The sequence below is a fragment of the Buteo buteo genome, chromosome 23 (assembly GCF_964188355.1).
Source record: "Buteo buteo chromosome 23, bButBut1.hap1.1, whole genome shotgun sequence".
NCBI classification, from domain to species: Eukaryota; Metazoa; Chordata; class Aves; order Accipitriformes; family Accipitridae; genus Buteo; species Buteo buteo.
Window position 1 is genome coordinate 23,391,556 of NC_134193.1, and position 26,130 is coordinate 23,417,685.

At 48.5% G+C, this 26,130-nt stretch overlaps 1 protein-coding gene across 3 annotated transcripts in view; it reads left to right on the forward strand.

Annotated features, from left to right (window-relative positions):
- Nucleotides 1–380: 380 nt before the first annotated feature.
- The window catches only part of LMX1B (LIM homeobox transcription factor 1 beta), a 108,526-nt gene continuing 82,776 nt past the window's right edge, over nt 381–26,130 (forward strand). For all 3 annotated transcript variants that reach the window (XM_075055149.1, XM_075055150.1, XM_075055151.1), the window contains exons 1-2: nt 381–519; nt 886–1,072. In XM_075055149.1, the coding sequence (XP_074911250.1) occupies nt 381–519; nt 886–1,072 (326 nt within the window). The remainder of the gene's footprint in view (nt 520–885; nt 1,073–26,130) is intronic.

The following is a 26,130-nucleotide window of genomic DNA, read 5'->3' on the forward strand; positions in this document are numbered from 1 at the left end:
GGCCCCGCCGCGCCGCTCCGCCCGGCCCGGCCCGGCCCGGCCCCGGGAGGGCCCTCCGCGGAGGGCGTGGGGCTCCGGCGCTGCCGGCGAGCAGGTGACACCGCGGGCTGCCCTGCGCCCTGTGCGCGGCATGTGCGCGCCCGTGTAGCGCGGGCTGCCCCCATGGGCAGCGGCGCCGGCTCTCTCCTCTGCCCCCCGTCTCTGGAAGCCCGGGCAGGAAACGCTCCTCATGTCTCCCAGATAAAAATAAAAGCGACTCCCTCCTCCCGGCCGCAGAGTGTCCCCGAGCTCGGCCAGACGCGGGGCTGAGCCGGCCCCGCCGCCCGGCAGCGCCTCTCCCCCGCCGCCCCGGAGCGCCGGGCCGCGCCGCCGGCCGCCCCATGGATATCGCAACAGGTCCCGAGTCCTTGGAAAGGTGCTTTACGCGGGGCCAGTCGGACTGCTCAAAGATGCTGGACGGTATTAAAATGGAAGACCACCCTCTGCGCTCGGGTCCGGCCACGTTAGGAGTGCTGCTGGGTGAGTTGCCGCTCGCTTCTCGGCTGCGCCGAAAGCGACCCCCGCGCTCCGCTCGGTGCCCGGGGCTGCGCGCCGGCGGGGCCCGGCCGGGCTGCGGCCGCCTCGCCCCGGGGCTGCCGGCGGGCGCGGACCTTTCTCACCGACGTCCGCGGGGCGAGGGCTCGGCGGCGGCCGTCGAGCTCGGTGTCGCCGAGCTGCGGGGCGGCCGGGCTGCGCCGCCCCGCCGGCTGCCCCCGGGCCCGGCGGGGGGGGGGTGGGGAGCGGGGCCGGGGGGCAGCGGAGCAGGGGCCGGGGCCGGGTCGGGGGAGCGGGGCCGGGGGAGCGGGGCCGGGGCAGGCGCTTCACGCCGCTGTCTGCCGTTCGCAGGGTCGGACTGCCAGCACCAGGCCGTCTGCGAGGGCTGCCAGCGGCCCATCTCGGACCGGTTTCTGATGCGGGTGAACGAGTCCTCCTGGCACGAGGAGTGCCTGCAGTGCGCGGCGTGTCAGCAAGCCCTCACCACCAGCTGCTACTTCCGGGACCGAAAGCTCTACTGCAAGCAGGACTACCAACAGTAAGAGCGCGGCGGGGCCCGGCGCGGTGCCGCCGCCGGCGGGGGAGCCCTGGCGGGGCGGCCCGGCCCGGCCCGGCCCGGCGGCGCGCTGCGGGCTCGGGGCGCGTTTCCCAGCGGGCCGCCGCCGCGAGCCCGGCGGAGCCGGGAAGCGCCGCGCCGCGGGGCCCGCGGCCGTGCGCGGGGGGCGGCCTCGGCCGGCGGGGACCCCGGCGCCGGGCGGCGCGGCGGCGGGCTGCAGGCGGGCGGCAGCGGGCAGGACCGGAGAAACTTTGAGCCGCAGCGCCCGTCCCGAGCGGGGAGCTGCTGCCCGCCCCCCCCCCCCCCCGCCCCCGCCGCCCCCCTGCCCCGCCGCGCTCGGACCCGCCGCGGTCCGGGACCCCGCGGCGCCGTCGGGGGCGGGGGGCGGGGGGGGGGGGGAGGCGGCGGGGCCCGTTCCGGCCCGGCCCGGCCCGCCGCGGCTGTCGCCGCCCGGGCAGCGCCGCGCTCGGAGCCGGCCCGCGGGGCCCTTCTGCCCCGGGCTCGCCCCGGCCCGCCGGCGGCCGCGGCCCCGGAGCCGCGCCGGCAGCCGCGGGGAGCGGCCGGCCCCGGGCGCTGACCTGCCCGCGGAGCGGCTGCCCAGCGGCGGCGGGGCCGGGGCGCCCGAGCCGGGCTCGGCGCGGCCGTCGGTGCGGCTGCCGCGGGCCGGCCCGGCGGAGCGAGGCCGGGCGCGGGGCCGCCGCCGCCCCGCCGAGCCGCCGTCGGGCGCGGAGGGTGCGCGGGCGGCCGCGGCGGTGCCCGCGGGGCCCAGCCGCGGGGACTGGCGCCGGCCGCGCCTCCGCGGCCGGCCGCGGCGGGAGGAGCCCGGCGCTGGCCCCGTCCCTCCCGGGCCGGGCGCTGCCCGCGCTTTATTTTATTTCGGCTTTATCCCCAAATGTCAGGCTTTGTCGGGAGGCGGCCCCCCGCCGCGCCGCGTCCCTGCGCGGAGACAGAGCCCCTGCCCCGCGCCGTGTTTGTCCTCCCCTGCAGAAGCCCACTTCATGCTTGTCACCGAAATTGAGGATCCTTTTTGTACCGGGAGGGGGGCGAACATGGGCACTTCAATCACTAGGACATAATATGGCTCTGCTAGAAGTCTGGCAACAAACAAAGAACAACAACTATTGGTTTGCATCAACTTTTGTCAGGCATTCAGCAGGCTTCCAGAAAGGCCTGAAGTGGCTTAGTGGCAACAATGTGCATTTCATAGCTACAGCATGAAAATCCATCTCCATGGAAACTGGTAGTAAATGCTAACATGACATGCTGAGTATAAATATTGTTAGGGTTATAACTCTTGTATAAATGGCCCAGATAAATGTCCCCCTGTTTAGGAATTACAACAAAACGTGCTATTTCGTGCTGCAGCCCTCACCAGCACGCTACCAGAGAGTCCGCCACAGGCCCGGGCGTTTCGCGTGAAAATCACCCGGAGCTTGCCTCCGCTGGGCCGCTGCGATCCTGCCCTCGCGGGGCCGGGCCTTCAGCTTTATCTGTGTTTTCTCGTACCCCGGTGTAGGGAACGTATCCGCGGACTTTGTCTTTTACTTCCACACAGAATAGAATGCCCCGTGGTAGCTATAGCTGTAGATCAATGAAACTTGTGTCTCTGTAGGTAGCACTACCTTAGCTGTTTTTGTTAGGTAGGAAAGAATTTATAATAGTCTTTAGGCTACCTAAAAAAGCATTATTTGGCAATGTAAATATTTACATTATTTGCGAGCAAATGTACCCTCTAAGTCCCATCTTTAGTTTCTGTAAAATAAAGGATCACGCTTCGCACCTTAAAAAGCAAGATTGTAGACTATTGCTTTGTAAAAACAGAAACACTTTTCGGACTGAAAATAGAAATGTCACCGCTTCAGAACTTTCCGTATTATCAAAGGTGTCCGATTGTATAGGGGGGAAATGGGGTAACCAGGCTGACGAGCAATAAAAAGATATCAACATGTTAGCCTTTGTTGAATCCCAGCACCTAGTGTGACATTACATGGTGACCTGCTGTGTGTGCCCCTAAGGACTGACAGCAGCAGCAGCTCATGGAAAGGGGAGGGGAGACACGGTAAATCAAAATTTGTTTTCTCTGAAATTTTATTAGCCCCAAAGAGCAAACATGTGAAACTACGCTGACATTGTTTGTGTGCTTTCCCTGTCTGCTGCCTTTTAGACTCAGAGAAATACTCTCTTATGATAGATAGCTGAAGGATAAGAATAGCTATTCATACATGCGAGCAGTTCTCATGGGCTGTGCGATGCAGATGATCAGTTTTATCAGTGAGAGTGTGGAGGGAGGAGTGAAGCCATGAGCAAGTTGTGCAAGTCACCTCCAGCGTGCTGGTACAGCCATCATCCTGTGCTGTAACATACAGGGATGTGAAATGCCTATATGCCAAGTAAGCGTGCTTTGGAGTAGTGAGGTGGAACAGTGTCAGTATCGGAGGAAGACCGGTATCAGTAAAATCAGATGCTTTTTGTTATCCCAAGTCCTATTTACAGATCTCTGGGGGGGGGAGGAAAAAAAAAAAAAAAGAGGGGGAATAAAGATTACTTAAATATCTTAGTTACTGAAATTTGCTTTAAATAGATTTTTCTGTACATAGTAATGTAATTTAAAGGTCAGATTTCTCCAGAACTCCCAGGACTGTAATCAAGTGCTGTGTGTATATCTTTGGAAAACTGGTGTCTCGTCTTTCTAATGAAAGCAAGCTTCTGATGGGTCAGATATCAGACCTTAAACCTTTCACTGGGTCAGGAATGATTACTGCCCATCCTTGGATGAGGGCATTTCACATTAGGGGGAAGGGTGAAAACATTTTTGCTCCCCCCCCCCCCCCCCCCCCAAATAAAAACGTTGGCTGTTTGAAGCTACCCCTATGCTTGCAATGTTAGAATAAATCCTGGGGGAGATGGATTAGTGGCCCAAGCAGAGTTTGAAGTAGGCAGAGGTGCCTGATAAGTGTAATTTGTCACAAAAATATCATCGGTGCATCAGTGGGACAAGCTATGCGTGTATTTTAGACTCCTTTCATACAAGAGATCCAACAAATTTTTGCAGGAGTACATCGTGATCTTTTGATTTAATGTAAAGTACTTATTTTGCTAAAATTTAAGATTTTGAGGGTCACAGGTACATTTGATTGCGAGGTTTTTAAGGGGAAAAAAACCCAGAGCGGTACAGTGGCACCAGGGAGGCTGACTCTTGCAAGCCCAAGTCAAACAGATTCACTTTGATTTTAATGAGAGCTTTGCCAAATTGCAAGATTGTTGCACATTTGGAACCTTACACTTGCACTTCTTTTCTCTAAAAGAAGTTTTCTTTCTGACAAACTGAAACCTTCAGAATGAATGTTTATCAAAAATAGGGGGTTTGCGGTAGTTATATTCCGGTTCTTTGCTTAAATGAATTTATTTATTGTACCACTCATAACAGTGCTTCCTGCTATAAAACATTAATAATTATAAATATTACATTGCTTTCCCATTTGTATCTTTTCAATTTTTTTTTGATTTTTGTGATTTTCTGGTTTGTTTTTATCTCACTACTCAGTGTTATGTAACAATTTTTCCTAGTTATTGCTGATAGTAAAGAAAATATATGCTATGAAAAATAACTGTTTCAGGTTACATATTTCATATGTAAGAAATGCATGTAATTTCTAGAAAGATCCATATTCCTATTCTAGCTTTGGAAATAAAGGCTGTAAAAGAGGTCATTTATTCGAGGGATAGGGTAGCAAACAATCAGCTGCTATTTCATAATTTTTCACTAATGCATTCTAAGTTTTGCTTAGGGTGGGAAAGAGAAATATTTAGATTTTTGTTAGATTCTTCAAGATATGTCAGACATTGTTTTAGCATCGTTATTGGGTGCTGTTAAAAAAGACTTAGTGTATATTTCTGGTATGTCATTATACTGTTCTTCATCTTTGAGTCCTTTCTTGTCAGTGACTAGGTTTATTTTTTATGTACAATCAGCACGGAGCAGCACGTACCTCGCAGGAAGGAAAGAAAATGCTGCGAAGCCTCGTTGCTGTAGGGAAATATCACCCTCTCCAGATTTTGGAAATTCCTTCACATGAGTATAATACTGAGGCTGATGTTTCCCAGTTCAGTTGCGTTTTCTATTCGAAAAAAGACAAAAGCTTCCTATTAGTAAATGTCTCTTATTTTTGTGAATGTTATTTTTCTTCCAGAGGGAGCGAGCACGCGTGTCTGTCGTGAGCGCAGGCTGTGGAATGTAGGCAGGATCCGTGGTACAAGAGGTGACTTGAGCTCCCAGATTCTGCTACATGCAGAATGGGTAATAACTGTTTGCTAACAGGAGGATTTTATTTGTTTTCAGTTTTACTTTTTTTTTTTTTTTTTTTTTAACTGAGGAGCACCAGACGTGTCGTTACACTCATCAGTGCAATTGTTCATCATGAGAACTCGGCAGAGTTGTGTAGAACAGCGGTGTCCCCCTCCGCTTCGTTTGTCTCCCGTGTCAGACTGGCACTGACTGGTCCTTGAGCGTGTGTCGTTAGGGAATAGCGTAAAACCTGACTGAATCTTAGAGATGAGGAATAGCCTAAGCACATGCCCAGGACATGGAGTAACGATTAAAGTTATGTCATCCACTAAAAATGCTTTTAAAAGTCGCTGAAACACTCTGGCATTTTTGCTGAAAATCCAGCCAGCCCTGCGCTATCGGACACATCAGCCCGATTAAAAATTCTCTGTAGGATCAGGCTTTTGTAGCACCTCGAAACAATTCCAAAAGCGGGAACGTTGAGGAAATGTAGCTGTTATTTCTGCCGATGACGTCAGCAGAGTAGCCGCGATCGGGCAGAGCCCCCGCAGGTCCCCCCTGTGTCAGCAGGAATTCATCTCTGCAGCACGTAGGGAGGCTGCGGGGCAGATAACGGCACGGGCGCTGGGACGGCACCGGCCCGGCAGGGCCAGCCACGAGCCTGGAGCTGGTTCGGAGTTAGGCTGAGTAAATACTAGCGGGGATCTGGAATGGAATGTGTTTTAGGAATTTGGGGAGACATTTTGGTTTTCTGCTACAATCATGGTAACCTTGTTGGACAAAATAATTGCAACGGTAATATGTAATTTGCACTAATCCATGGTAGAAAATGATAGGGAGGATCTTTTTGCAATGTAGGCAATAGGCAATTAGATTAATAAGAGGATAATTTATAATTCTTAACTACTAACCTGACAAAAAATAACCAATAAATATGAGCTACACTGCAAGAATTTCTTCACTGAAATATGTAACGGGAACATTTTGTTTTCTGTTTAGAAATCATGTCTATTACTTTTTGGCCTAAACTTTTGAACTAGTTCAAAGGCATATGTCACACCTTTTCAACTATCGATAATATATCATGATAAAATAGCTGGATTATAATGTCTCTTCTTAGACAAATTACATTACTAGTGTATTTCAATCGTAAATATATACAAACCCCTCTTGCTTGCCTCCCTTGTGAAGCAACCAATAAGGCATGGTACCTCTTAAAATGCTTACTACTCTGGTGAACTTGAAAGGTGGGCGCATATTTAGCAACAACTGGAGGCTGCTTAATTTAGTCAGCTAGCTGGGAAGAAATATTCAGGAGGAAGAGGAGTATGCTTGTCGTAATGCAGCTGTGATTCTGATTTTTCATTCCAGACAAAATTCAAATTTAGACTAAATCTGCCATTTCTTGTTGTGACAGGAATTGATTTCATTTTATATAATACCTCCTTCTCCTGGAATGAAGAGTACAGCAGATACAGTAAATTACGAGAGGAGAGCTTGAGTTCCCTGCATACTCGGTGTGCAAGTCAGCGGGAGGTTTCAGCGCACGAGCAAGCGGCCGGGGCCCTCCCCGGCTGTAACGAAACACACGCGGAAAGCCACTGCGCTGGCTGCCCTGCGCTGGGGAGCGAGGGGGGAGCGCGTTCGGGCACACAGACACACGCGCGTGCACCCCCCACCCTGGCACACGTACGCAGAGAAGCCCTCGGACGCCTGCTGACGTGCTCAGAGGGGTAATCTGGGGGGGGAAGAGAGGGCTTAGTAAAACGCTTCATTTTTCTTGTCATTGCTAGGCTAAGGGCAGGCAAGTACGTTCTCTGTCTGTTTGGTTTGCACAATACTCCTTGCGCTGTTCAGTTCTTGTGGTAGTTTTGGAAGAATGTGGTGTGTAAATATAACAGCAGTATTTCGTGGTAATATTAGAAAGGGATTTTCTACTGCTTGGGCTGGCTTGGACCATGCCGCGAGTTGCATAAAATGCAGATTCACAAAAAGGCTGTGAATTTTAAATGCCAGCGAGATGGAGAAAGACCATTACAATGTCTTTTGTAAGGGGTGCACTAGGTCAAACGACATACTTGCAGAAAAAACAGGGATAAATGCTTCTTTTTGCCTACATTTTTTTTGCCTGCATGATATGTCATGTTATTGCTCAAGTGAGGTAAGAAAGGAAGCACGTAAATAAATAAAACTGCAAAGTGAATTGTACAGTAATCTCCAGTAAAGGTAAACAAACTGGGTATTGCTCTTGGATAGTTTAGTGTGGTAGAAAGGTTTTTTTGGCATGATTTGGGGATGATTGCATTACTCACGAGGCAAAGATTGACTCATAATGAAATGACAGTTTTCTTGTTCATTACAAAATATAAAATCTCCACATTTGTTCTGAAACAAAGAATAAGGTTAGTTGTAAGTAACAGTGTGACGTGAACCTTGACAGCTGAGTCTCTAACAGCTAAATAATGAAATTAGAGGAGTTACTTTGGGCTTAGATGGGTGCAATTAGGAACAGAAATTTCCTTTCTTTAAGTCAATTGGAATAGATATATCAAGTGGGCAGGGAATGATTATTGAATATACACCTTGCGGACTATGTAATTGTGGTATGCTATGTCTAAAGCTATGAATTAAAACTGATTTTTGTTTGATGAAAACATATTAGAATTTTTTTTTTTATTATTTTTTTTTTAGAAAGCAGAGGTGTTTTCTGAGTTAAGATACTTTAAAAAATGTAACAGAGAGATAAGATTATTTTGCAGCAGTGGGAGCTTTAACAGCATTGGTAACATTCAGGGAAGGAGACACCACTTTTCTCTATTGGTAACTAAGTAAAAAAAATATGTGAACAACTTTGTATCTAATTTAAAATAAATGTTGAAAGTAAAGCTAGACTTCTGAGTTGGAGAACAGAGACCGTAAGGGAGAAAAAAATGACAATACTTGTAAGGTAAAATGAGCTGCCTTTCGGTTTAAATGTGATGCTCTTTGGTATTTATAACATGCATGCAAATACAGATCTGAATCTTGCATACTTTGTTCAGGCAAATTATTCACTGTTTCTAGATGCCTCTTGAAATTCAACATAAAATTGAGGCAGATCTTCGACTTTATTTTTTTTTATTTTTTATTATTTTTTTACACATACTAACCTTAGGTTTACTTTAAGTTTCTGGACTTGCTTTGGCTAGACTGATATTCCCCAAATGAAATATTGTCTTACTTTTGTTTTACTTTTTGGTATGCCTGCAATTGCTTTGAACATATCTTGACAAACTTGTCCGATCGCTATGACTAATGCAGTCAGTGAGACCCGAGCCAGCCCCTGGCATCAGCGGGCACTAAGAAAAGTAAGGGCAAGTTACTGCTGTGAGAGGGATATGAGGAGTGGACGGGGACTTCTGTTCCCTGGACTTGACCAGGCTGTTCTCAAAACAGCCATTTTGCAAAATAGGCTCTGGTTGTTCCCAAACAAATTACGGACAACAAACCTTTTCTCCTTTTAGATGACCAACACATAGACAGAATATATGCATTGCCATTGCCCTTTATGGGATGCTAAATATACCTTACAAGTAGAAAGCACCATATGTGGCATAGTATGCAATTTTAATGCAGATTATGTAGAAGCAAAACCCTTAAAATGAAGTTATCTTGTACGCAACATTAAGTATCCGCTGTCTCGAGAAGGTAAAACATTCAATCAGTATTGCCAGAGGAACCCAGGTTCTGTTACACCAACTTTTCCGGGCTGAGATGGAAATCCAGCAGCCCAGCTAAACCCACCTGCGTGCTTCTCATTGCAACGCTCGTACAGAACTGGGGTATTGTACTCACCTCTCAAAAACTGTTTGCCTGTGGGCAACTGAACAAGTAGACATTTGCAAGATTGTATTACAGTAAAGGAATTGTTAATATGATTAATTCCAGTTTGTTATTTTGTTGGTTTTGAAATTTTACAGTGATCTTCTTTACAGATACAACAGGACTGCTATGGCACAAATTGATTAAATGCCCCCAATATCAACATAAACAAGGAATAACGTATTTCTTGGGAACTTTATAAGTGTTTATACCCTGATGCTCCTGTAGGAAGCCAGTACATTTACAGAGTATGCTTGTCGTGGAGGTCATTTGCTTTGCCTCTGTAACATAATATTTTTTTAATATGCACAAAATTTTCCTTTGCAAATGTTGACGTGAACTTGTGAACATGCAATTCCTATTGACTTCAATGAGAGCCATCCTTGCTCATCAAAGGACAGAATTTGGCTCTTGATTTTACTGCAATCAGTGTATTATTTATAATGTACAAGAGTGCACATGCACTCTCCCAGTAAGAGCTAATGGAATTTATGTGCACATGCTGAGGACCAAATCCTCCTGGTAGCTGTTAGGAAGTTTACTTTCATGTGTTTGTTCCTTCGAGTAACCTGAATCACCATTCACTGATTACAAAACCAAACGCAAACAAAACCAAAAAAAGGATAATAGTCTACATCAGTAATGTTTTTTTGCAGTTGCTACTTTTATTAGAGGTTATTATTATGATAGGAAGCAAGCAAATTTGAATTTGCAGAAGAAATGACTAATATTGTTTGAAAGCATTTCTAATTACAGCCAGTGGTTACTCGTCGTTCTCTCAGACTGATAGAAACGTCATTGCTTCTTACAGTAGTTTCTCCTTACAAATTGAGCACTGGTGCATTCCTTGCATATTAGCGAGAAAACACTTTTCTCGTAGAATGTGGACATGGACGGTGTGACTGGGGATAGCGTTTGCTCTCTGGAGGTGGGGCTCGGCAGCGCGCTGGGCACCGCTGCCTGCCACAGCTGGAGCTGGGGTCACTGGGAGCTCCGCGGGACTGGACCCTTGGGCTGCAGCATGATACCTGCCAAAACTCATTAGTGAGAAAGGTTACAGTTCTCATTAACATCCACTCCACAGAACAGTTGTTTTCAACCTGTGGGATCCTATCCTTTGGCATAATCAGCTTGCCTACAGCCAGCATTTTTCTATCACCCGATAGAGCTATTTCTGCAGCTTCCCAACGAAGCAGCTTCTCTGGTTTCTGTTTTTTTCTCTTATGTCACAACTTTAATCCAGTTTTGGTGGTGGTGGGGGGTGTGTTCTTGCTGAGGTTTCTTTTGATAATGCCTGTGAAATGAGACAAGTATTTAATTCTATATCGTACAAGGAGGTTTATTAGCAAATCACAATAAAGCACTGTAGGAAATAATGAAACGGACAAAAAAATGCAAACCAAAACACTGAAATGACCGCAGAAGAGGCGAGCTACCTTCAGTTAGGGGGATACTTTGGTGCAGTAAGGTCCGGCTGTACGTGATAGTCTGGAAGCCCCAGCACTATTCATAAATGCTCAGTGTCTGCTGCAGACATTTCTCTGTAGTTGGTGATCTGGGCTAAGCCATCTCCAGCGCAGCAGCACCTCAGCTATTTACTTCAGCGGTGCTGTGCCCTCAGTTCTGTGGTTGACATTGTCCAGGAGCAGGCCAACCTGCCCAGCTCGTGAGCCTCACCCTGAGCTTGTCAGATGGTCGGGAGCCACAGGAGAGGTGCCAGGAGCTGCAGGGAGCTGTGGGAAGGTGGTGAGCAGCGGGGAGCGAGGGTTGACCTGGCTCCCAGGGTCCCACCACGGCCGCACAGGCTGGAGCTGGCTGGGCACACAGCCCCATTTCTGCCTCGGCCACTTCTTCCAGCAGCTGGGGATCTAGGTGACCTGGTCCATTCCCCCTACCAGTCGAGTGACGTGTTCAGGATATTGGAGTTGTGCTGGCGCTGCTCGTGAGCTCACGTGGGTCAAAAGCCACAGGCTGGCTCTTCCTGGCTGTGGTGGGCGAGCGGGAGCTGGGGGGGCGGTGAGTGGGGGTTCCCTGCATGCGTGGGATGGGGTCACGCGGGTTACCCATTCAGGTGGGTCTGCCTGGGCATTGGGAGGTTGGCATTTCTGACTTTCCAGGCGAGAAAGATCTGATCCTCCCTCCTTCTACTCCCTGCCCCCTGCTATTAATAATTGTGGTTTGCAGGCTGAATATCCACTCCATGAAGGTTTGTATGTACATGCAGGCTTGAGTCAGTACCTATCTGTTATAATTTGAGAGCTATCTTCAGATTACCGGTGCGCGCAGCGGGCTGCGAGTGCTCGCGGATGTTGGCAGCACATTGCTCCTGCAGCAGTCACCAGCACCGGGAACACTCCCTGCGCAGAGGGGCTGACGCTGCCAGCTTGTGGGCCCCGGTGGGGGCCTCAGCCAGCAAATCCCCGCTCCCAGGGCTCCCGTGAGTAATGCCATTGAAGCCAATTGCCCCGGCGTGCAGTGGCTTGCAGTGTCATGCAAGGTCAGTTTACTTACCTGACAGCAAGTGTCTAGAGAGGGCTCGGTGGAGGCGCTCGCTGAAGTTTCTGGGGATGGGGCTCTTCAAAGGCAAAACCCACCCTAAAGAGAAGTCGCAGTTTAATGTTGTGAGTTGTCTTCGCCGTTGGATCTTGGCATGGGCTTCATCTGATGGCAGGAAAAGTTTCGCATGTGGAGCGTGACCCTCCGGGTCAGCTCCCACTCACACTGGAGTTGATGAGGAAAGCGTGGTGGGGCCCTATATAAACGTTAGTACCAGCAGCGAGGCTTTAGAAATCCCTTTCCTTCATTAAGCATTCTGACAAAGCCGAGCATGTGCTCCTTGCTCTGCTGGTGGCTCTGTGGTCCTCTGCAAGGCACTTGGCTTCTCTGTGCTTGTGACTGCACTGGGGAAATGCAAATACTGTATTTCGAGTGCTTTCCAGTCACCTTCTGGTCATTAATAATTAGAGTCCGGAGCGAGAAAGGAAGAGGGAAGAGAGAGCAAGAAAGGAACAATGAGCAAGACCTACCTCTCTGCAGAGGTCAAGGCAAAGCCAGGCCGCCCTGGGTCCCAGTGAACAAGTTTTGCATATTGTGTGCCGCTCTCTTGACATCTTAAGAGAAAACGTTTTTCTGAAGGGATTCTGTTGATACTAATTTTATTACATGTCGGTCTGGTTTTTATTACATGCAATCACACAGACACAGCATCTCTACTTTGTAACAGTGACAGGGGCAACTAAGGAAGGCTCAGTGAAATTTAGGCGACCGAAGCCGTACAGAGAAAGCCCCCCCAGGCTGTCGTGCCAGTAGAATTTGCATTTGTACCTGGGAGGGGAGAAGTCCAGAGGCTCCAGGATTGCTGTCAGCCCTGCAGGTGAGGGTGCGGACCCTGCGGTGGTGGGCAGCTGGGGCTCAGTGGTGGCTGCTGTTGGACGTCCCCAGCGCACGCTGCCATGAGAGGACTGGAGTGACCCTGCGTGCCCCTGCGGAGCTCAGGTTCGACGGCCGGTGCAGCCCGTCCAGCTGACACTGCCCCAGCCCCATGCAGCTCGGCGGCAGCTCTAGGCTCTGCCACTGCCATAGTGCCCCTTTCCAGCTCTCCCCTTGCAAAAAGGAGAGGGTGGGAGCATGGGTGGCAGCACCCGCTCTGCCGTCGCTGCGGGCAGGCTTGTGCATCTGCTGGAGGCTCACGCTGTGCTCCCCGGCGTCAGGCAGATCCTGCCCCATGCCCACAGGCTCCGGCTCGGCGAGGGTCTGCCCTGCGGTCGGAGGCACGCAGCCGACAAGCGTGCGCTCCGGTGCCGTCACCCACCGGTGCCAAGAGCTGGCTGGGAAGTCCTGCTGCCGTGCCGGTGCCTCTGCCCGCCTGGGGCTGGGGGAGGCAGTACCGACAGCCTCAGCTGCCTGGGTTTTCATAGCCTGTTTCTCCCTGAGGTCTAGGGAGGAAGAGCTCCCATGTTCTGGGCATCGCTTTGCCCCAGGGGCGATGCTGCTCTTCTAAGGATTCCCTTTCTTGTCAGCCAAACATGCCGAAGCTTTGCAATATCTGGATACCTTCTCACTTTTATTTATTTACACACACATATGAGAAATTGTTTACTTCATTACTTCATTTAGCAGCCAAGCTGCAAGGAAGCTGTCCGCGCCTTTTCCCGTGAAAGTTATGAACAGGTGACAGTAACAGTGTTGTAGCCATGTGCTGTTTGTGCTTATGGCAGCATTTGCGTGAGCACTGATGCTTACAGCAGATACTACAACGTCCTCCGTGTGCCTTTTGGTTTGTCTATGTGTAAAAAGAAAAGCAACAGGTTTTTTACAGATGAGACACAGCGATGGGAGTACTTGTAGTACAAAAGACAGGTTATTGTTAAGAGCAATTTATGAAATGTTGCGAAAGTACAAATGGAGTAAAACTATTTGAGGGAATAAATGGCATGTGAAATGTTGCAGCGATACTATCTCTACTTGGTATCATTGGTTTGAACCTGCCAGGCTTGGTGGTTGGAGCTGCAACAAACAAGTGATTCAGCTGATGGGAGCAGAAAGCGTTACAACCAACAGCTACTCTGTTAATGGAGGAGCGGGCAGAATCCCACTGCTGGGGGCATCCCCTGCTGCAGCCGCTGCACCCTGGCTGCTCCTGGCTGTCGCAGCCCTGCCAGGAGCTGCCGTGGAGAACGTTGCATGGAGGAGGCAGAGTTTGTATTTCAGTGGCAGCTTTCCATCGTGTCCTGTGCTGGCGGCTGTGAGGGCACTCGTGGCCTTTGTGGGGTCCCTGAACTCCTGGGTGGGTGTCCTGCGCTGGAGGGAGCAAGGCGATGCTCCGGGGGCACGCAGCTCCTGCTAGCTTGGTCCTTAGAGTCGCGCTGCCTCGGCCTCGCTACCCATGCCCGGGCCAGTTCCCCAGCATGGTTTTGTGGGTGTGGAATAAATTAGCCTTGATGGCGCCTGCATTAATTTTATGTGGGAGAATCCCCAGAGATTCCAGGGCAATTACAGGGAGAGCAGCCTTGCCCGGCACGGCGTCCTCCCCATCCAGCCGCTGCTCCCCACGGAGGAGATGGCAGGACTCGGCGAAGCAGCGCTGGCACTCCGGTGGTGCCCGCTCCCTGCGGACGCCCGCCTGCCCACAGCATCCCCCGTGGCAGAGGCCAGAGCCGGGCAGTCCATGGTCCCACGAGTGACTGTGCTCCACGGCTGGCCCAGGGCGATGGGACTGAGCGCTGGGCAGTAGCGGAGCTCGCTGTGCTGATCCGTGTCTTACAGAAAGGTTGGAAAACAAGCCCAAGGCAAGCAAGCTGTCTTTGTTTCATACATGTCCTATGAATATTGGTTGTCTAGCATAATTGAAGCCTGTTCCATTTGTGGCTTTTTTCTTACTTAAAAATTCAGCTCATATTTTGGCAGGGGTTTGTCTGAGCGCAGAGCGGATACATTCAATGACAAGAGCTATAACATTCAATTTGTTGGATGCCACAATTAAACCTCAGCTTTTTCACCCAGCCATCTGAAAGCCAATTGCGAGTTGTCACTCAAGCAAGAATACATACAAACAAGGGCAGTACATAGCCCCGGATCCTAACAATGTGATTTTCATCGCCTTACCAGTCTTTGGGGAGTCTTCAGCTTCCATCTGGAAGTACCTTCAACCCTTTCCAGCTACGGATCTTGAAATAGCTAGAACAGAGAGAAAACCAAAATTACATGGAGTTTATTGCCATTTCAGAAGGAAAAAAGTGTTTGAAAAACTTTATTCAGGAAGCCAGGGGAAGTTAAGTGGGAGACATTTGCCATTTCATCAGTCTGTTGGTGATAGCCATTCATGTCATAAATGGCTTGTGTCATTTGATGCCAAAAATAACACAATTTTCCTCCCCAAAGGCCTATAGGGTTTTTTTGCAATAAATGTTTATTTGTTAATAATATACTTTAAACAGCCCAGTCTTGACCTCAAGTCTCCAAAAGAATCCATCTTCTCTCTGAAAAATCCTACAAAGTTTGTGTAATTTTTTCTGGGAAGGTGTAATTGATGGCGCAGTGAAGGGTAGCGTGTTTGCTTTAACTACTGCAGCTGCGTGGATTAACTGTTTATAAGGGCCTACTGTGCTTTGAATGGCTACTTTCTTAGATTTCAAGCTTTAGTTGACAGCACTTCCTAATGGTTCCTTGGATTTGCTTAAGTTCGATCAGTAAAAATAAATTTCTGCACTTAGCTCACCCATTGTTCTTTCCTCATTGCTGCTTTGTAAGCTTTTAAACATTCATTTGTAGGCATTCGCTTTCATCGATTAGCCTACACCCTGCAACGTTTCAGATGGGGATGACCAGGACAACTCCCTGACAGAGCTGAGTGGGGGGCTGATCTTGTTCCACATCTCGTGTTGATTTCAGGAAAAATGTAAGAGGAATTTGGGTGCATAGCAAATAACCTGTATGCAAATATTTTTGACAGGTTTTCTCAATTTAGTAATCAGAGTCTCTAGAGTCTAACACAGAACTGGCAGGTATGAAATATGTGTGATTAAATATTTGAAAACGTAATAAAGGATTTTGTAAATACACATAATATAGAAACTGTTGTTTTGAGAGAAAATAGTAAGTCAGGTAATTAATTTATAATATGTTGCACTGTTTTGAAATTGCCTTCCCAAAAGCTGGAGTTAGATTTCCACTGGCAAAGCGTTTGTGGAATGCCAGTGACATGTGATCAGCAGCCCAGTAATGTAACAATTGTCTTTTCACTAAATCACCAACTACCACTGATTTAACCAATGTTAAATCACATTTTTCAGCTGCTTTTGTTCTGCCATCAACCACTCTGATGCTTCTTTCTTATGATTTTTCATGCGTACTTTTACTAAAAAAGCAAAGAATTAAGACATTTGTCATATTTCTTTTGTTAGTCCTTAAATGAAAATGTGGTTTTCTTGAAGAACACTGGAGGACTTATTTTCTTTAAGATCATCTGAGTTATGGGAGAGAATTACACTTTTAATTTCTCAAAGCATTTCAACTTAAAGTGCTAGTTTGTTCTCAGTCAGACAGGCACTTGGATAAAATAAGGAACAGTATGTGTAAAATGAATGGAATTCATTTTTTCTTTAAACATTTCACATTTGCAGAGCTAAATTATTTGGATAATATGCACACTCAGGTGCTTTGTGTAAAACTTACTTTAGTGGTACTCTGTGGCACTAAATGGCACTAGTCGTTTACACAGAATATGTTTGTAGTTTATTAATCGTGACAATTGTATGATGCTTTAAAACTATATATTTTGAGAAGCATAGCTTCTAGCTTGGGCTGTGATCCTGCATTAATAAGGTGGTTAATATTACTCAGTCTCTTCAGTAGCTATTTACAAGGTAAAGTTACACGCACAACTGGTTGAAGAACTGGGGGCCTTGGGGTGACTAAACTGCGTGGTGAATGCTCATTTACTTCCCAGAGGCATTTACTGAGGCAATCTGGGCCACAGTGACCTGAGCAACTTTCCTCTTCCGTACCGGCAAAGGCTTGGCTAATCTTTGTGTCCATTTTGATATTTGCAGGACAGGCTTCTTGACCTTCGATTTAGCCTTTGTCGGATTAGCCCTGTTAAAGCAAGATCACATCCAAGCTCTCTTTCCCAAACTGGAAATATTTGGAAAATAGCTTTAAAACTTTGCATGGCTTCCTGCTATTCTGCTGCTTCTGGCACCGCTGAGGAGTTCGAGCCAGACCAAATAGTCCCGCTGCCGCTCGACGGCGACGGTGGCTGATCCCCCCCAGGCCCCCGGCTGCGGGCAGAGCTGCCTGCGGCCCCCCGGGTGGGCAGAGAGCAGCGACCGCCCAGCGGTAACGGCAGCCCGGGCCGCTCGTCCTCTCTCTCCCGGCCTCGACGTTTGTGAGTGCCGGACTGCGACACGCACACAGAGCCGTGCGGCGCACAGACGTGCACGCGCAGGGGAGCGCCCGTGCCGCACGGCAAACACGTGTAACACGACAGCGGGCGGCACGCGCAGCGGGCGATGCCGTACCGCCTGTGTGGATGACGGCTCGCCCTTCGTACTCCGTCTCCCAGCTGCAGGCACAACGGCCTCCTTCGGCTCAGAACGATGGCCGGGGTGTCTCGGGAAGGTTGGGGGACTACGGATGAGGACCCGAGTCCCATGTTTGCCCGCGAGCTGTGCTCGCTATGTCTGGGGCAGGGGATATGCGTGTGGGCTGCTCATGCCGCAGCTGCACAGCCACACGGGTGGCCAGCTGTAGCGTGTCCGGGCGCCAGAGCCACCTCCTCCGCACCAGGGTTCAGGGTCTTCTGGTCGGACAGAGTATCCCGTCCTTCTCCTCTCCTTTCTCCCCAGAAGAGAGTACTGTGCAGACCTCGCGTGTGCCCTCTCAAGCCTTCCTCTCGGGCACGGGAGAGCTTCCGTGCTGCCAGGGCTCCTCCGGACACCCTGGCCTGTGTGACACGGTCTGGATCCTGACCTGCTCCCGGCCGAGCCCAAGGCGTAGCGCGGCAGGTGCCGGCCGTCGCGGTGGGCCTGCAGGGGATGCAGATGCTGACGTTCCCAACTCGCCCCTCCGGGCTCTGGTGAAGTTTCTCCTGATTCATTTCTGGCGGTGTGCGGTGATTCATGCTATCAGCATCAGCTGCCTGTTTTTGAAACTGAAAGAAACAACCTGAAATTGGCTAGAACAGTCACATTACTAAGGCTAATTTGGATTCACTCCTGTAAGAGGATATTAAAAGTCTACCTTTGTTTGTTGCACAGAGACTGAGCTTTAACCATTTTTTAGTCTTTTTGTCAGCTTCTTTGGTAAAGCAACTGACATAACATTTAACTTTATCCTTGTGCATGAGCACTCCTGCTAATTAATTCAGTAACTCTTTTGACCTTCTGTTTCAAAGATCACAACTGGTGCTGTTTCTGCGCAGACACTACCATCCTTCAGGATTCTTAGCTGTTAGTTTATTATGAGCATGGCTGTAGTGTAGATGGCTTGTATCTTTGTGCCGTTATATTCTTGTAATAGCTAACATTAACAAAGTTAAATGGACAAATGAACAAGAGAAAGAGAAGAAAAGCAAAGGAGCAATTAAATGTAACTTTTCATCATGAAAAGGATTTCACTGGTTTATCTTCTAATAAGATTATGTCACCGACACAAGTACCTAGGAGCCCTTGATTGACAGCCTCCTGTACTTTTATCAGGCAGTGTGACACTAAACCTCAGGGCCTTTTGTCCGATAGAGTGAGCTCACGGAAACTTGCCATCCTAATCCCCTTATTCATGTCAAGCACAGAAAAGAAGTCCTGATCAGATGGCACCTTACAACAGTGTCACCTCCACCCCCTCGTCACTGGATGGACATGGGACATCTCCTGCTTTGTTCGCTGTCTGCGCTTTGCTCTGCCGGAGCAGAGCTGCAGCCTGCTGTATTACACAGCCCCGCTCCCGATTCCTGGGAGCTGGGACTGTTGCATGGGTTTCACGTATCCTGTCTCGAGCTACCCTGCATGACGTGCGTTTGCTGTCCTGCTTCCATCCAGGGGAAGCTGTGTATGCGGTGCAGAAAAATCCCAGGGAGATGGTAGGAGGATTCACAGGCTAACTTTTTTTGTTTGGATTTTCTTTCTGTTTCTCTAAAGAAAGTAAGGCCTTTAAAGGAAATATTTCCTTTTGTGTCGCTTAAGACCATGTAGGGAAATGTATCACTAAGCTTCTTCAAACCTTCCATCCAGAAAAAGGAGTAAGTGGAACTAAAAAAACCCCATCTTTTCAGAAGCATAGGATCAACATGAAGTGCAAAATATTATTGTTGCTCAGTGGTAATTTTTATTGGGTGTAATACTTCTTGAAGCTCGGAACAGAGTTTTATGTCCTCCTCAAAGCGTGGGTACCTATAGAATTCGCTCCTAAGTGTCGTAGAAGTCAGCAATTCATCCCAATCGCTGGTATTATAAGTTTCATAGCTCCGGCCCTTTCTTAGTTGTAGGAATTCCTTTGTGCGTATCCCTGCGGTAACCTATTCCAACTAGCGGTTCCCTGTGGTGCTTTATTTACTTGTCCAACTGTTTGGAAGTCTGTTAGTCTAAAGATCAGATGCTCTGAAACAAATCTTATTACTTTAACCAGCTCTGCAAATTCTTCTTTCTTCATTTTTATTGACTTCTCTTCAGCTAGAACTAATACACATGCAGCAGGTGGGCAAGTATGTCTCTCAAAGTTTAGCCTCTCAGATTTAACATGAGAAACTATAAATCTTTTTGTTTTCCTTGGAAAATGTGGGAAACCACAGGTATTTGAAGAGTTGCCTCCTCAGTGGATTTGTGAAGTTTATACTGCTTGCTGTAATTTTTGAAACAGAAGTCTGGGAAATTTTAAGAATGCTGCATTCTGGGGGATAGACTAATTATTTTTTTCTTGCGTTAAGTATTTTTTCAAGCTGTAATCAAAAGCAAGGGAATGGGAAAATTTTAAGATGTTTTTCCTTTCATCCTGGCACTACTGGTAGAGATACTGAGTAAAACTTCCTTCAGCTAATCTGCGACAAGCTGGTTCAGTCGGCACTACTCACCAGTCCTAGTTTTAGAAGGTGTGTCCAGCTCCTCTGTATTTTTCATCTCTATGCACATTTTAAAAGTAATTTTAGATGTTAAAAGTCAGTGCTAATTAAATGTCTTAAGAAATTATCTTTCAGGAATTCCCCTTTCTCCGCCCCGTCCCCCCACCCAGTCTCCTGGCGACCTCGTGCCTCCCCGGTTGGAGCACACATCTCTTCTTCGGGAGATGCTTGCATGTCTCGTGGCACTTTCCTCCCGCAGATATCAAAGTCCTTTGCAAAGCGACCTGCCCAGGGTTCCTGCAGGCCGGGGCCTGTCCCAGGCGCGCTCGTCCCCGGGACACACCATTTCTTCCCATGGCTTCTAAGGACCGGGCTGCACCAGGATTCAGGATGGGAAAGTTCTCATGTCTGGGGCGTGCAGAGCAGTTTGCTGCTGCTTCGCCTGGATGTGTCTTTCCACCTTAAGCACCAGCAGTTGCCGTCATACGGTGCAAACAAGGGAACATACACACTGCCTTGTTTTAAAAAAAACAGCGAGGGAAGGAACATACAAGGTAGCGGCTTTCCTTTAGCAGAGCATGTTTGCTTTAAACACACAGCTCTGCTAGAATCTCAGAATCAGTTATCAGGTATCAGTCTGGCAGCAGTCTCTGCAGCAAGGACAGGGCTGGAGGTAGTGAGCTGAAAACTGTTAAATACCCAGCTAATCGGTGAGGCTGGTGAAGGAGTCCATAAAACGTCTGTAAACTTTAAGGTCAGTTAACTAATAGGTGAATTGCAGCAGACAGTGTGATGTCAGGGTGTGCTTGGGGACAAGGTTCAGTAAAACCGTAAACGGCCGTCAAAACATCAGACTTTCAAAGCAAGCCTCCCTGAAATGCAAGAACAGGAGTATTTTAACACATCGGAAATGTTAAAGGCAAACCAAAGCGATGCGATACAAGACTGCGTGTACTTCAGAAAGGGTGACTTCAGAAAGCAATCTGGGATCCCATTAATCTCATGGGCTTAAACTTTGGGGCTCTTCACCGCTGCAGCTGGTGCGCGGGAGGCAGTAGCTCCGTCAGCCGCGGTGCCGGTGTGGGGTGTCCTGCTGTAACAACGAACAGGTCTGTTTCAGAAGGACGTGGGCAAGGCAGCATGTTCTGCCTCTTCCAGAGGGAACCAAACACTGTCCTTACAGTGTGCCCTGAAGCTTTACACAGCAGGTCCTCTTGACACATCCTGCCCTTCTCTGAGAAAGAGGGTCAGTAAATGGGGGAAACAACCATCCGCTCACAGCGAGGCCGGGGTGGTGTTTCTGTGTTAGCAGCACTTGATGCTAAAGCATTCTCATTGAAAGAAAAATAAATTTTGTTTGGACCAAAAAAAAGAAAAAACCTTTGGGGATTGAATTTCAGAGCCTCCCTGCTTTCCTCTCAGCCCCCTCCGAAGGCTGAAATGATTTGTGTGCGAGGGCCTGTGACCCAGGGAGGCATCGAACGGCGGAGAAGGGAAACATTTGGAGTTCAGAGGGACAGTGGGTCTTGATGACCAGCGTAAGACAATGCAGATGTTTCAGATCATGAGGTCTCTGATGATGATGAGAAAATGCCCCCAACAGCCTACGGGCTGGGTTCTTCTCTACAGCCCTTTTCTCTTTTCCTTGGTGTAGTGATGCCACATCTCACAGGATTAAGTTTTTAGGATTTATCATGGAAGAATCTCTGTGCATATTGTATTAGGTAGCTCTGACAAGTAGAGTGGGATTTTAATTTCTCACCGGGGAGTGTATTACATCTCTGCCCCATGGGTGTCGGCGGTGGCAGGGGGCACCCAAATTGGCGGTGGCAGGGCTGGGCTGTGTGTGCTGCAAGCCCTGGCAGTGGCCCGTGGAGGAGGAGGGCTGTCTGCAGAGGAGCAGAGCCAGAGGAGCAATGGTTTCTGGATGAGAGTCCAACAATAACTGCATGTCCCATTGCCTTGTCTGATATAAACAGAGATTTCCTGGAAGGAGGACAGATTCTGGGACAAGGGAAGAAAAATACTGGCAGAGGGGAGAAGGAGGAGAAATCGTTCAGGATCCTAATTCAGCAGTAGGTCTGACGAGTGCCTGTGACACTGACCGCTTGCCACACCGTCTCTCTCTGCCTGGTGCCTGCCTGTCCATCTCAGCATTCCTCCACTCAGGAGGAGTGGAGAGAAACTGCGGGGCAGCACCAAACCCTGTGGATGGGAGCTCTCGAGACCCAGCCCCGGCGCGTGGATTTGAACCCGTGTTGCAGCTGGGGCAAAGCATCTCTCAGCATCAGAGCTGCCGGGCCAGAGTTGTATGAATTTTACACCTCGGCTCTGCTGTGAGAAAGTGTACCAGCATTATATATACATAACATATATACAAGCAGCAGGAGAACGGCGTAGGCTGTGGAGCCCACGTTGGGGAAACAACCCCCAATTGTATCTGGTTTAAAGCTTAATACATGAGAAACAGCAGACAGCAGTCCTGCTGTGCTTGGGTGCTTGCTGGGGTCTCTGCCGGACAGAGACCCTGTCCGTACCCAGGCCCCAGTGCAGGGTTCTGGTCCCCAGGGCCGTGCGGGGCTCCAGGACGGCTCCTGGCCGTTGTCCCACAGGGCCGTGGCCTCAGCCCCAGGCGGGAAGCGCAGCGGGAAGATGCCCGGGAGACAGCCCTGTGGCACCGAGGCGGGCGCAAGCCCCTCGCTCCCTCACTGGGCAGTCCCCACCGCGACTGGAAGCGGCGGTGGGCACACTTTGCTCGGAGGCACTCCCCAAAGTTGCGGAGGAAAGCCCCGTACCGCGCTGCCGCTGGAGCGGGGTGAGCAGTGGGGCTGGCCGTCGGCTCGCTTCACCGGGTCCGCTGCAGCACCGGCAAGTCCTGAATTACATGTCAGCAGGGAGGAGAGAGGAGACAGATTTTAAAATATTGTTTGCTTAAAAAAAGAATATTGTCTGTTGGCTTGAGGGAGTGCAGAGGCCGTGCAAGGTCTTCCCGGCATCTGTCTCGCTGGGAGGAGGACGGCTCCCCACGTCCGCTGCAGGAGGGGGTGAAGAAGGGGCTGCAGCGCAGTCGGCCGGAGCTGCCACCCTCGGCACGAGGCCCGGGTGCCTGATCCTGCCCAGCCCCTCACCGCGGCTCTGGGCACGTCTGCGGAGCACCGCGAGCACCAGGGAGAGGCGGCAGCGGCGGGTTTGCATCTTGGCACCTCTGCGAGGGGGACTCTGGCTGGAGCGATTCCCGTGGACGCTGCCAAGATGGAGCCTGGCAGAAGAGTGAGAATTTCCTAACTGTGACAAATGCCTGCCTGAAAAAATGTGTCTTTATTTACCAGTGGTGCGTTCAATTAGCCTGTGTTTTGGAAAAGCTATCTCGTCCCCCTGACAGTCTCCCCTGCGATTTGATCCACCTCTTCTCAGAAAAAGGCTAGAAAATGTTTTGCTTTCACAAGATTTAGGAGCCCTGTATTTCTGGTGTCCCACTCTGCAGCCCAGCTTTGACTTCTTCTGACACTGACACAGGAACTTTCCTTCTTGGCTGTATATGCTACCGAGAGCGCCTCATAAGCGAAGCTTTTCATTGCCTTTTATATCTGATGGTAAGTTTCTGTTTTCTTATCGGGTGTAGCTAAAAAGTGAAAACCAGAACATGGTCCCCAGAGAACCTCTGTCATGAGGGGTTATAATTAAGAAACTGCTTCCCTGATCTGTTGTGATTTTGAAAAAAGTGACTGTGATTTTGAAAAAAGTGACTACCACCTCAGCATGATTTCTCACCAGTGAGACGGACACAGCTTTGCCTTTTGATTTTGGCATTCAGAGTTGGGCTTATTAATGGAAACTGAGCATGGCCTTTATTATCATTATGGTTGACAGAGCATTATTAAGGGCACAACTGAAGTTTTGTAAGCATGTGCTGGAACGTACACTTAAAATATTAAAGAGAAGTTTTCAATAACAATTGTGTTTAGAAACAAATGATCTTGGTTTTCCATTTCTGGGCTGTTCTGTGTGAAGCCAAATGATTGCTGTTCCAGGGATACCGTCTTTCTGCAGCATTGAGTTTGGGGTTTCAGACACAAGAGAAGCAAACTGCCTACTTTAAAATGGTGCTGAGCTAGCAACAATGCTTCTGAGTCCAAAACAGCTTCACAAAGTACCATCTCTGGTAATCAGCTGATTTTTTTAGGTCATATGTAAATTAAGAACACATCTGCTTTCCATATGTCCCACATACACAGCTTACATATGTTTTTGGATGTATTATCTTAATCATATTTATTGGCCAAAGCAAAAAAAATTGAAGTTTAAAATATTTTTGGATTCATAATATTATAAAACCAACAACTATAAAGCAAATGAGTCATGTACTACACTCCAGTTATAGTGTACAATTACGACATGTATTTAAGGGCTATATTTCTTAGCTAGAGCAAAATCTATAGGCAACAATGCTATCTCTCCTGTATTTTTGTCTAACAGAGATCTAAGGAAAAATTAATTACACTTCTTTGACTGATTGTTATTCTGCTGAAGTATGGTTCTAATCCTTATTAACATTCTCTAAAGTCATGCATGAAATATGACTTTTGCACCACACTCTGTGGCATATGTTTTCTCTTTCCAGCGTATTTTTCAAACTATCTTCAACCCTCACTGCTGTTCATTATTTTAAGATAGGTTTAAAGTTTGCCACAGTCTCAAAACTGATCCAGTACAGAGCATTGCAAGGGAAAAAAATGACACATCATTCTGCTCATGAACACAAATTGCTTCTGATTATTTAGCTTTGAATGTTCTCCTCATACTGTTTTTATTAAAAGCCCCAGTATATTTACTCTTGATAGTGTCTTCAATTAAGTTAAAAAGAGTCCCTTTTCTATAGCAGTATGTAAAGAAAATAGTTGTTACAACCGCAAAATTACCGAAAAAACCTGGTTCTAGTAAAGTACTACTTCAGTTCAACAACCACAGCACGGAGTTTGCTGTTTTCTTGTAAACTTTCCAACCATTAGATAAACAGTGTCTGTATCTTCACATAGAAAGAAGCACCCTCTCTTTGTTTAAGGACAGTTGTTTTCCTGCAGCTCTCTGCAAAATATGTACTCCATTAATCCATTTATCACTATGGAAAACTTGTCCATTCAGATTTAGACTGACTCTTTTTGACCAGTGGTGAGTAGGTCTTTGCTCCAGGAACAATTTTGGTAACAAATTGCTAAACGACTTAGGCAGAGCGCGCTGGTTCTGTTCATTTGCCTCGTGAGCGCAGTTAATTTAAGCTGTGACAAGGGGAAGGAAAGTTGTTACAAGTGGGATCCTGTGACTTCAGCACACATTGCACACAGCCAGGAATGTTTTCCTTTTCCTTTTATAAAATAGTGATTTAGGAAAATGGTCTAAGTTTAGCAGTTTCTGGAGCTTCTACTCTGTTGGCTTCACAATAACTGATTTTTCTTTTGAAAACATTGTCTTTTAGTGCTGTGATGTCACAGCCTAATATTGTACAAAGGCGTAACTGGACTAAACATGTCAGGAACATGTCAGTAACTTTCCATAAATTATTCAGTCTCTTTGGGAAAACCCCTAATTATGTGTTAACTCATTTTCTACTTCAGAGGAGTTTTGTCTTGAACTTCGGAGTCCAATTGCTGGGGAGCTTTTATTTCTTTTTTTATTTTTTTTGGGTTACTGTATTTCTGCTTAAAATTCTTTGTGTGTGAGCTCTGACAGAGAACTCCAAGGATCTGGCAGAAATGGGATGGCAGAAATCAAAGAATGGAATCAGCTTTAAACTCCTTTAGAAAAAGCCCTGGAAGTGTGCAGGATGCGAACGTCTCTGCAGAGCCGCACTCCTTCCTCCGCTAAGAGCAACTGCCGTGCATCCCTGAATGAATACTTTACATGCTCCAGGCTATAAAGCTGTTTGTGCTTTGAAGGCAATGGGGTACGGAGGAAAGGACTGTTTGAAACATGTCACTTTGAACTGTGTTGGAGGGTCCCAGGGAGCTGGCCACCTCCGTCCGCCCCTGTTCCCTCAGAGGTCTGGTTCCAGTCTGCGAGCCCTGGAGCCAGCCCCATAGTCTGGTCAGGTGGCCCCACTGTGAGATGTCAGGCTGATAAGTGAAAGTAGAGACTTTCGAGTGAAGATCAAGAGTTTACTGCTTGAACTGCATCTCTTGCTATGTGTAACAGTTCAATATGGTAACAAAAGGGTTTTCCTGCCTGCAGAGACAGATGCTGCCTTTTCAGAATGTTGCTTTACATTTGAAGCCTCAGCATATGCTGTAATAAAGGCCATCCTGAAACTTCAATGGATTGCATCATGAGGAAATTCAGAGAGGAAGG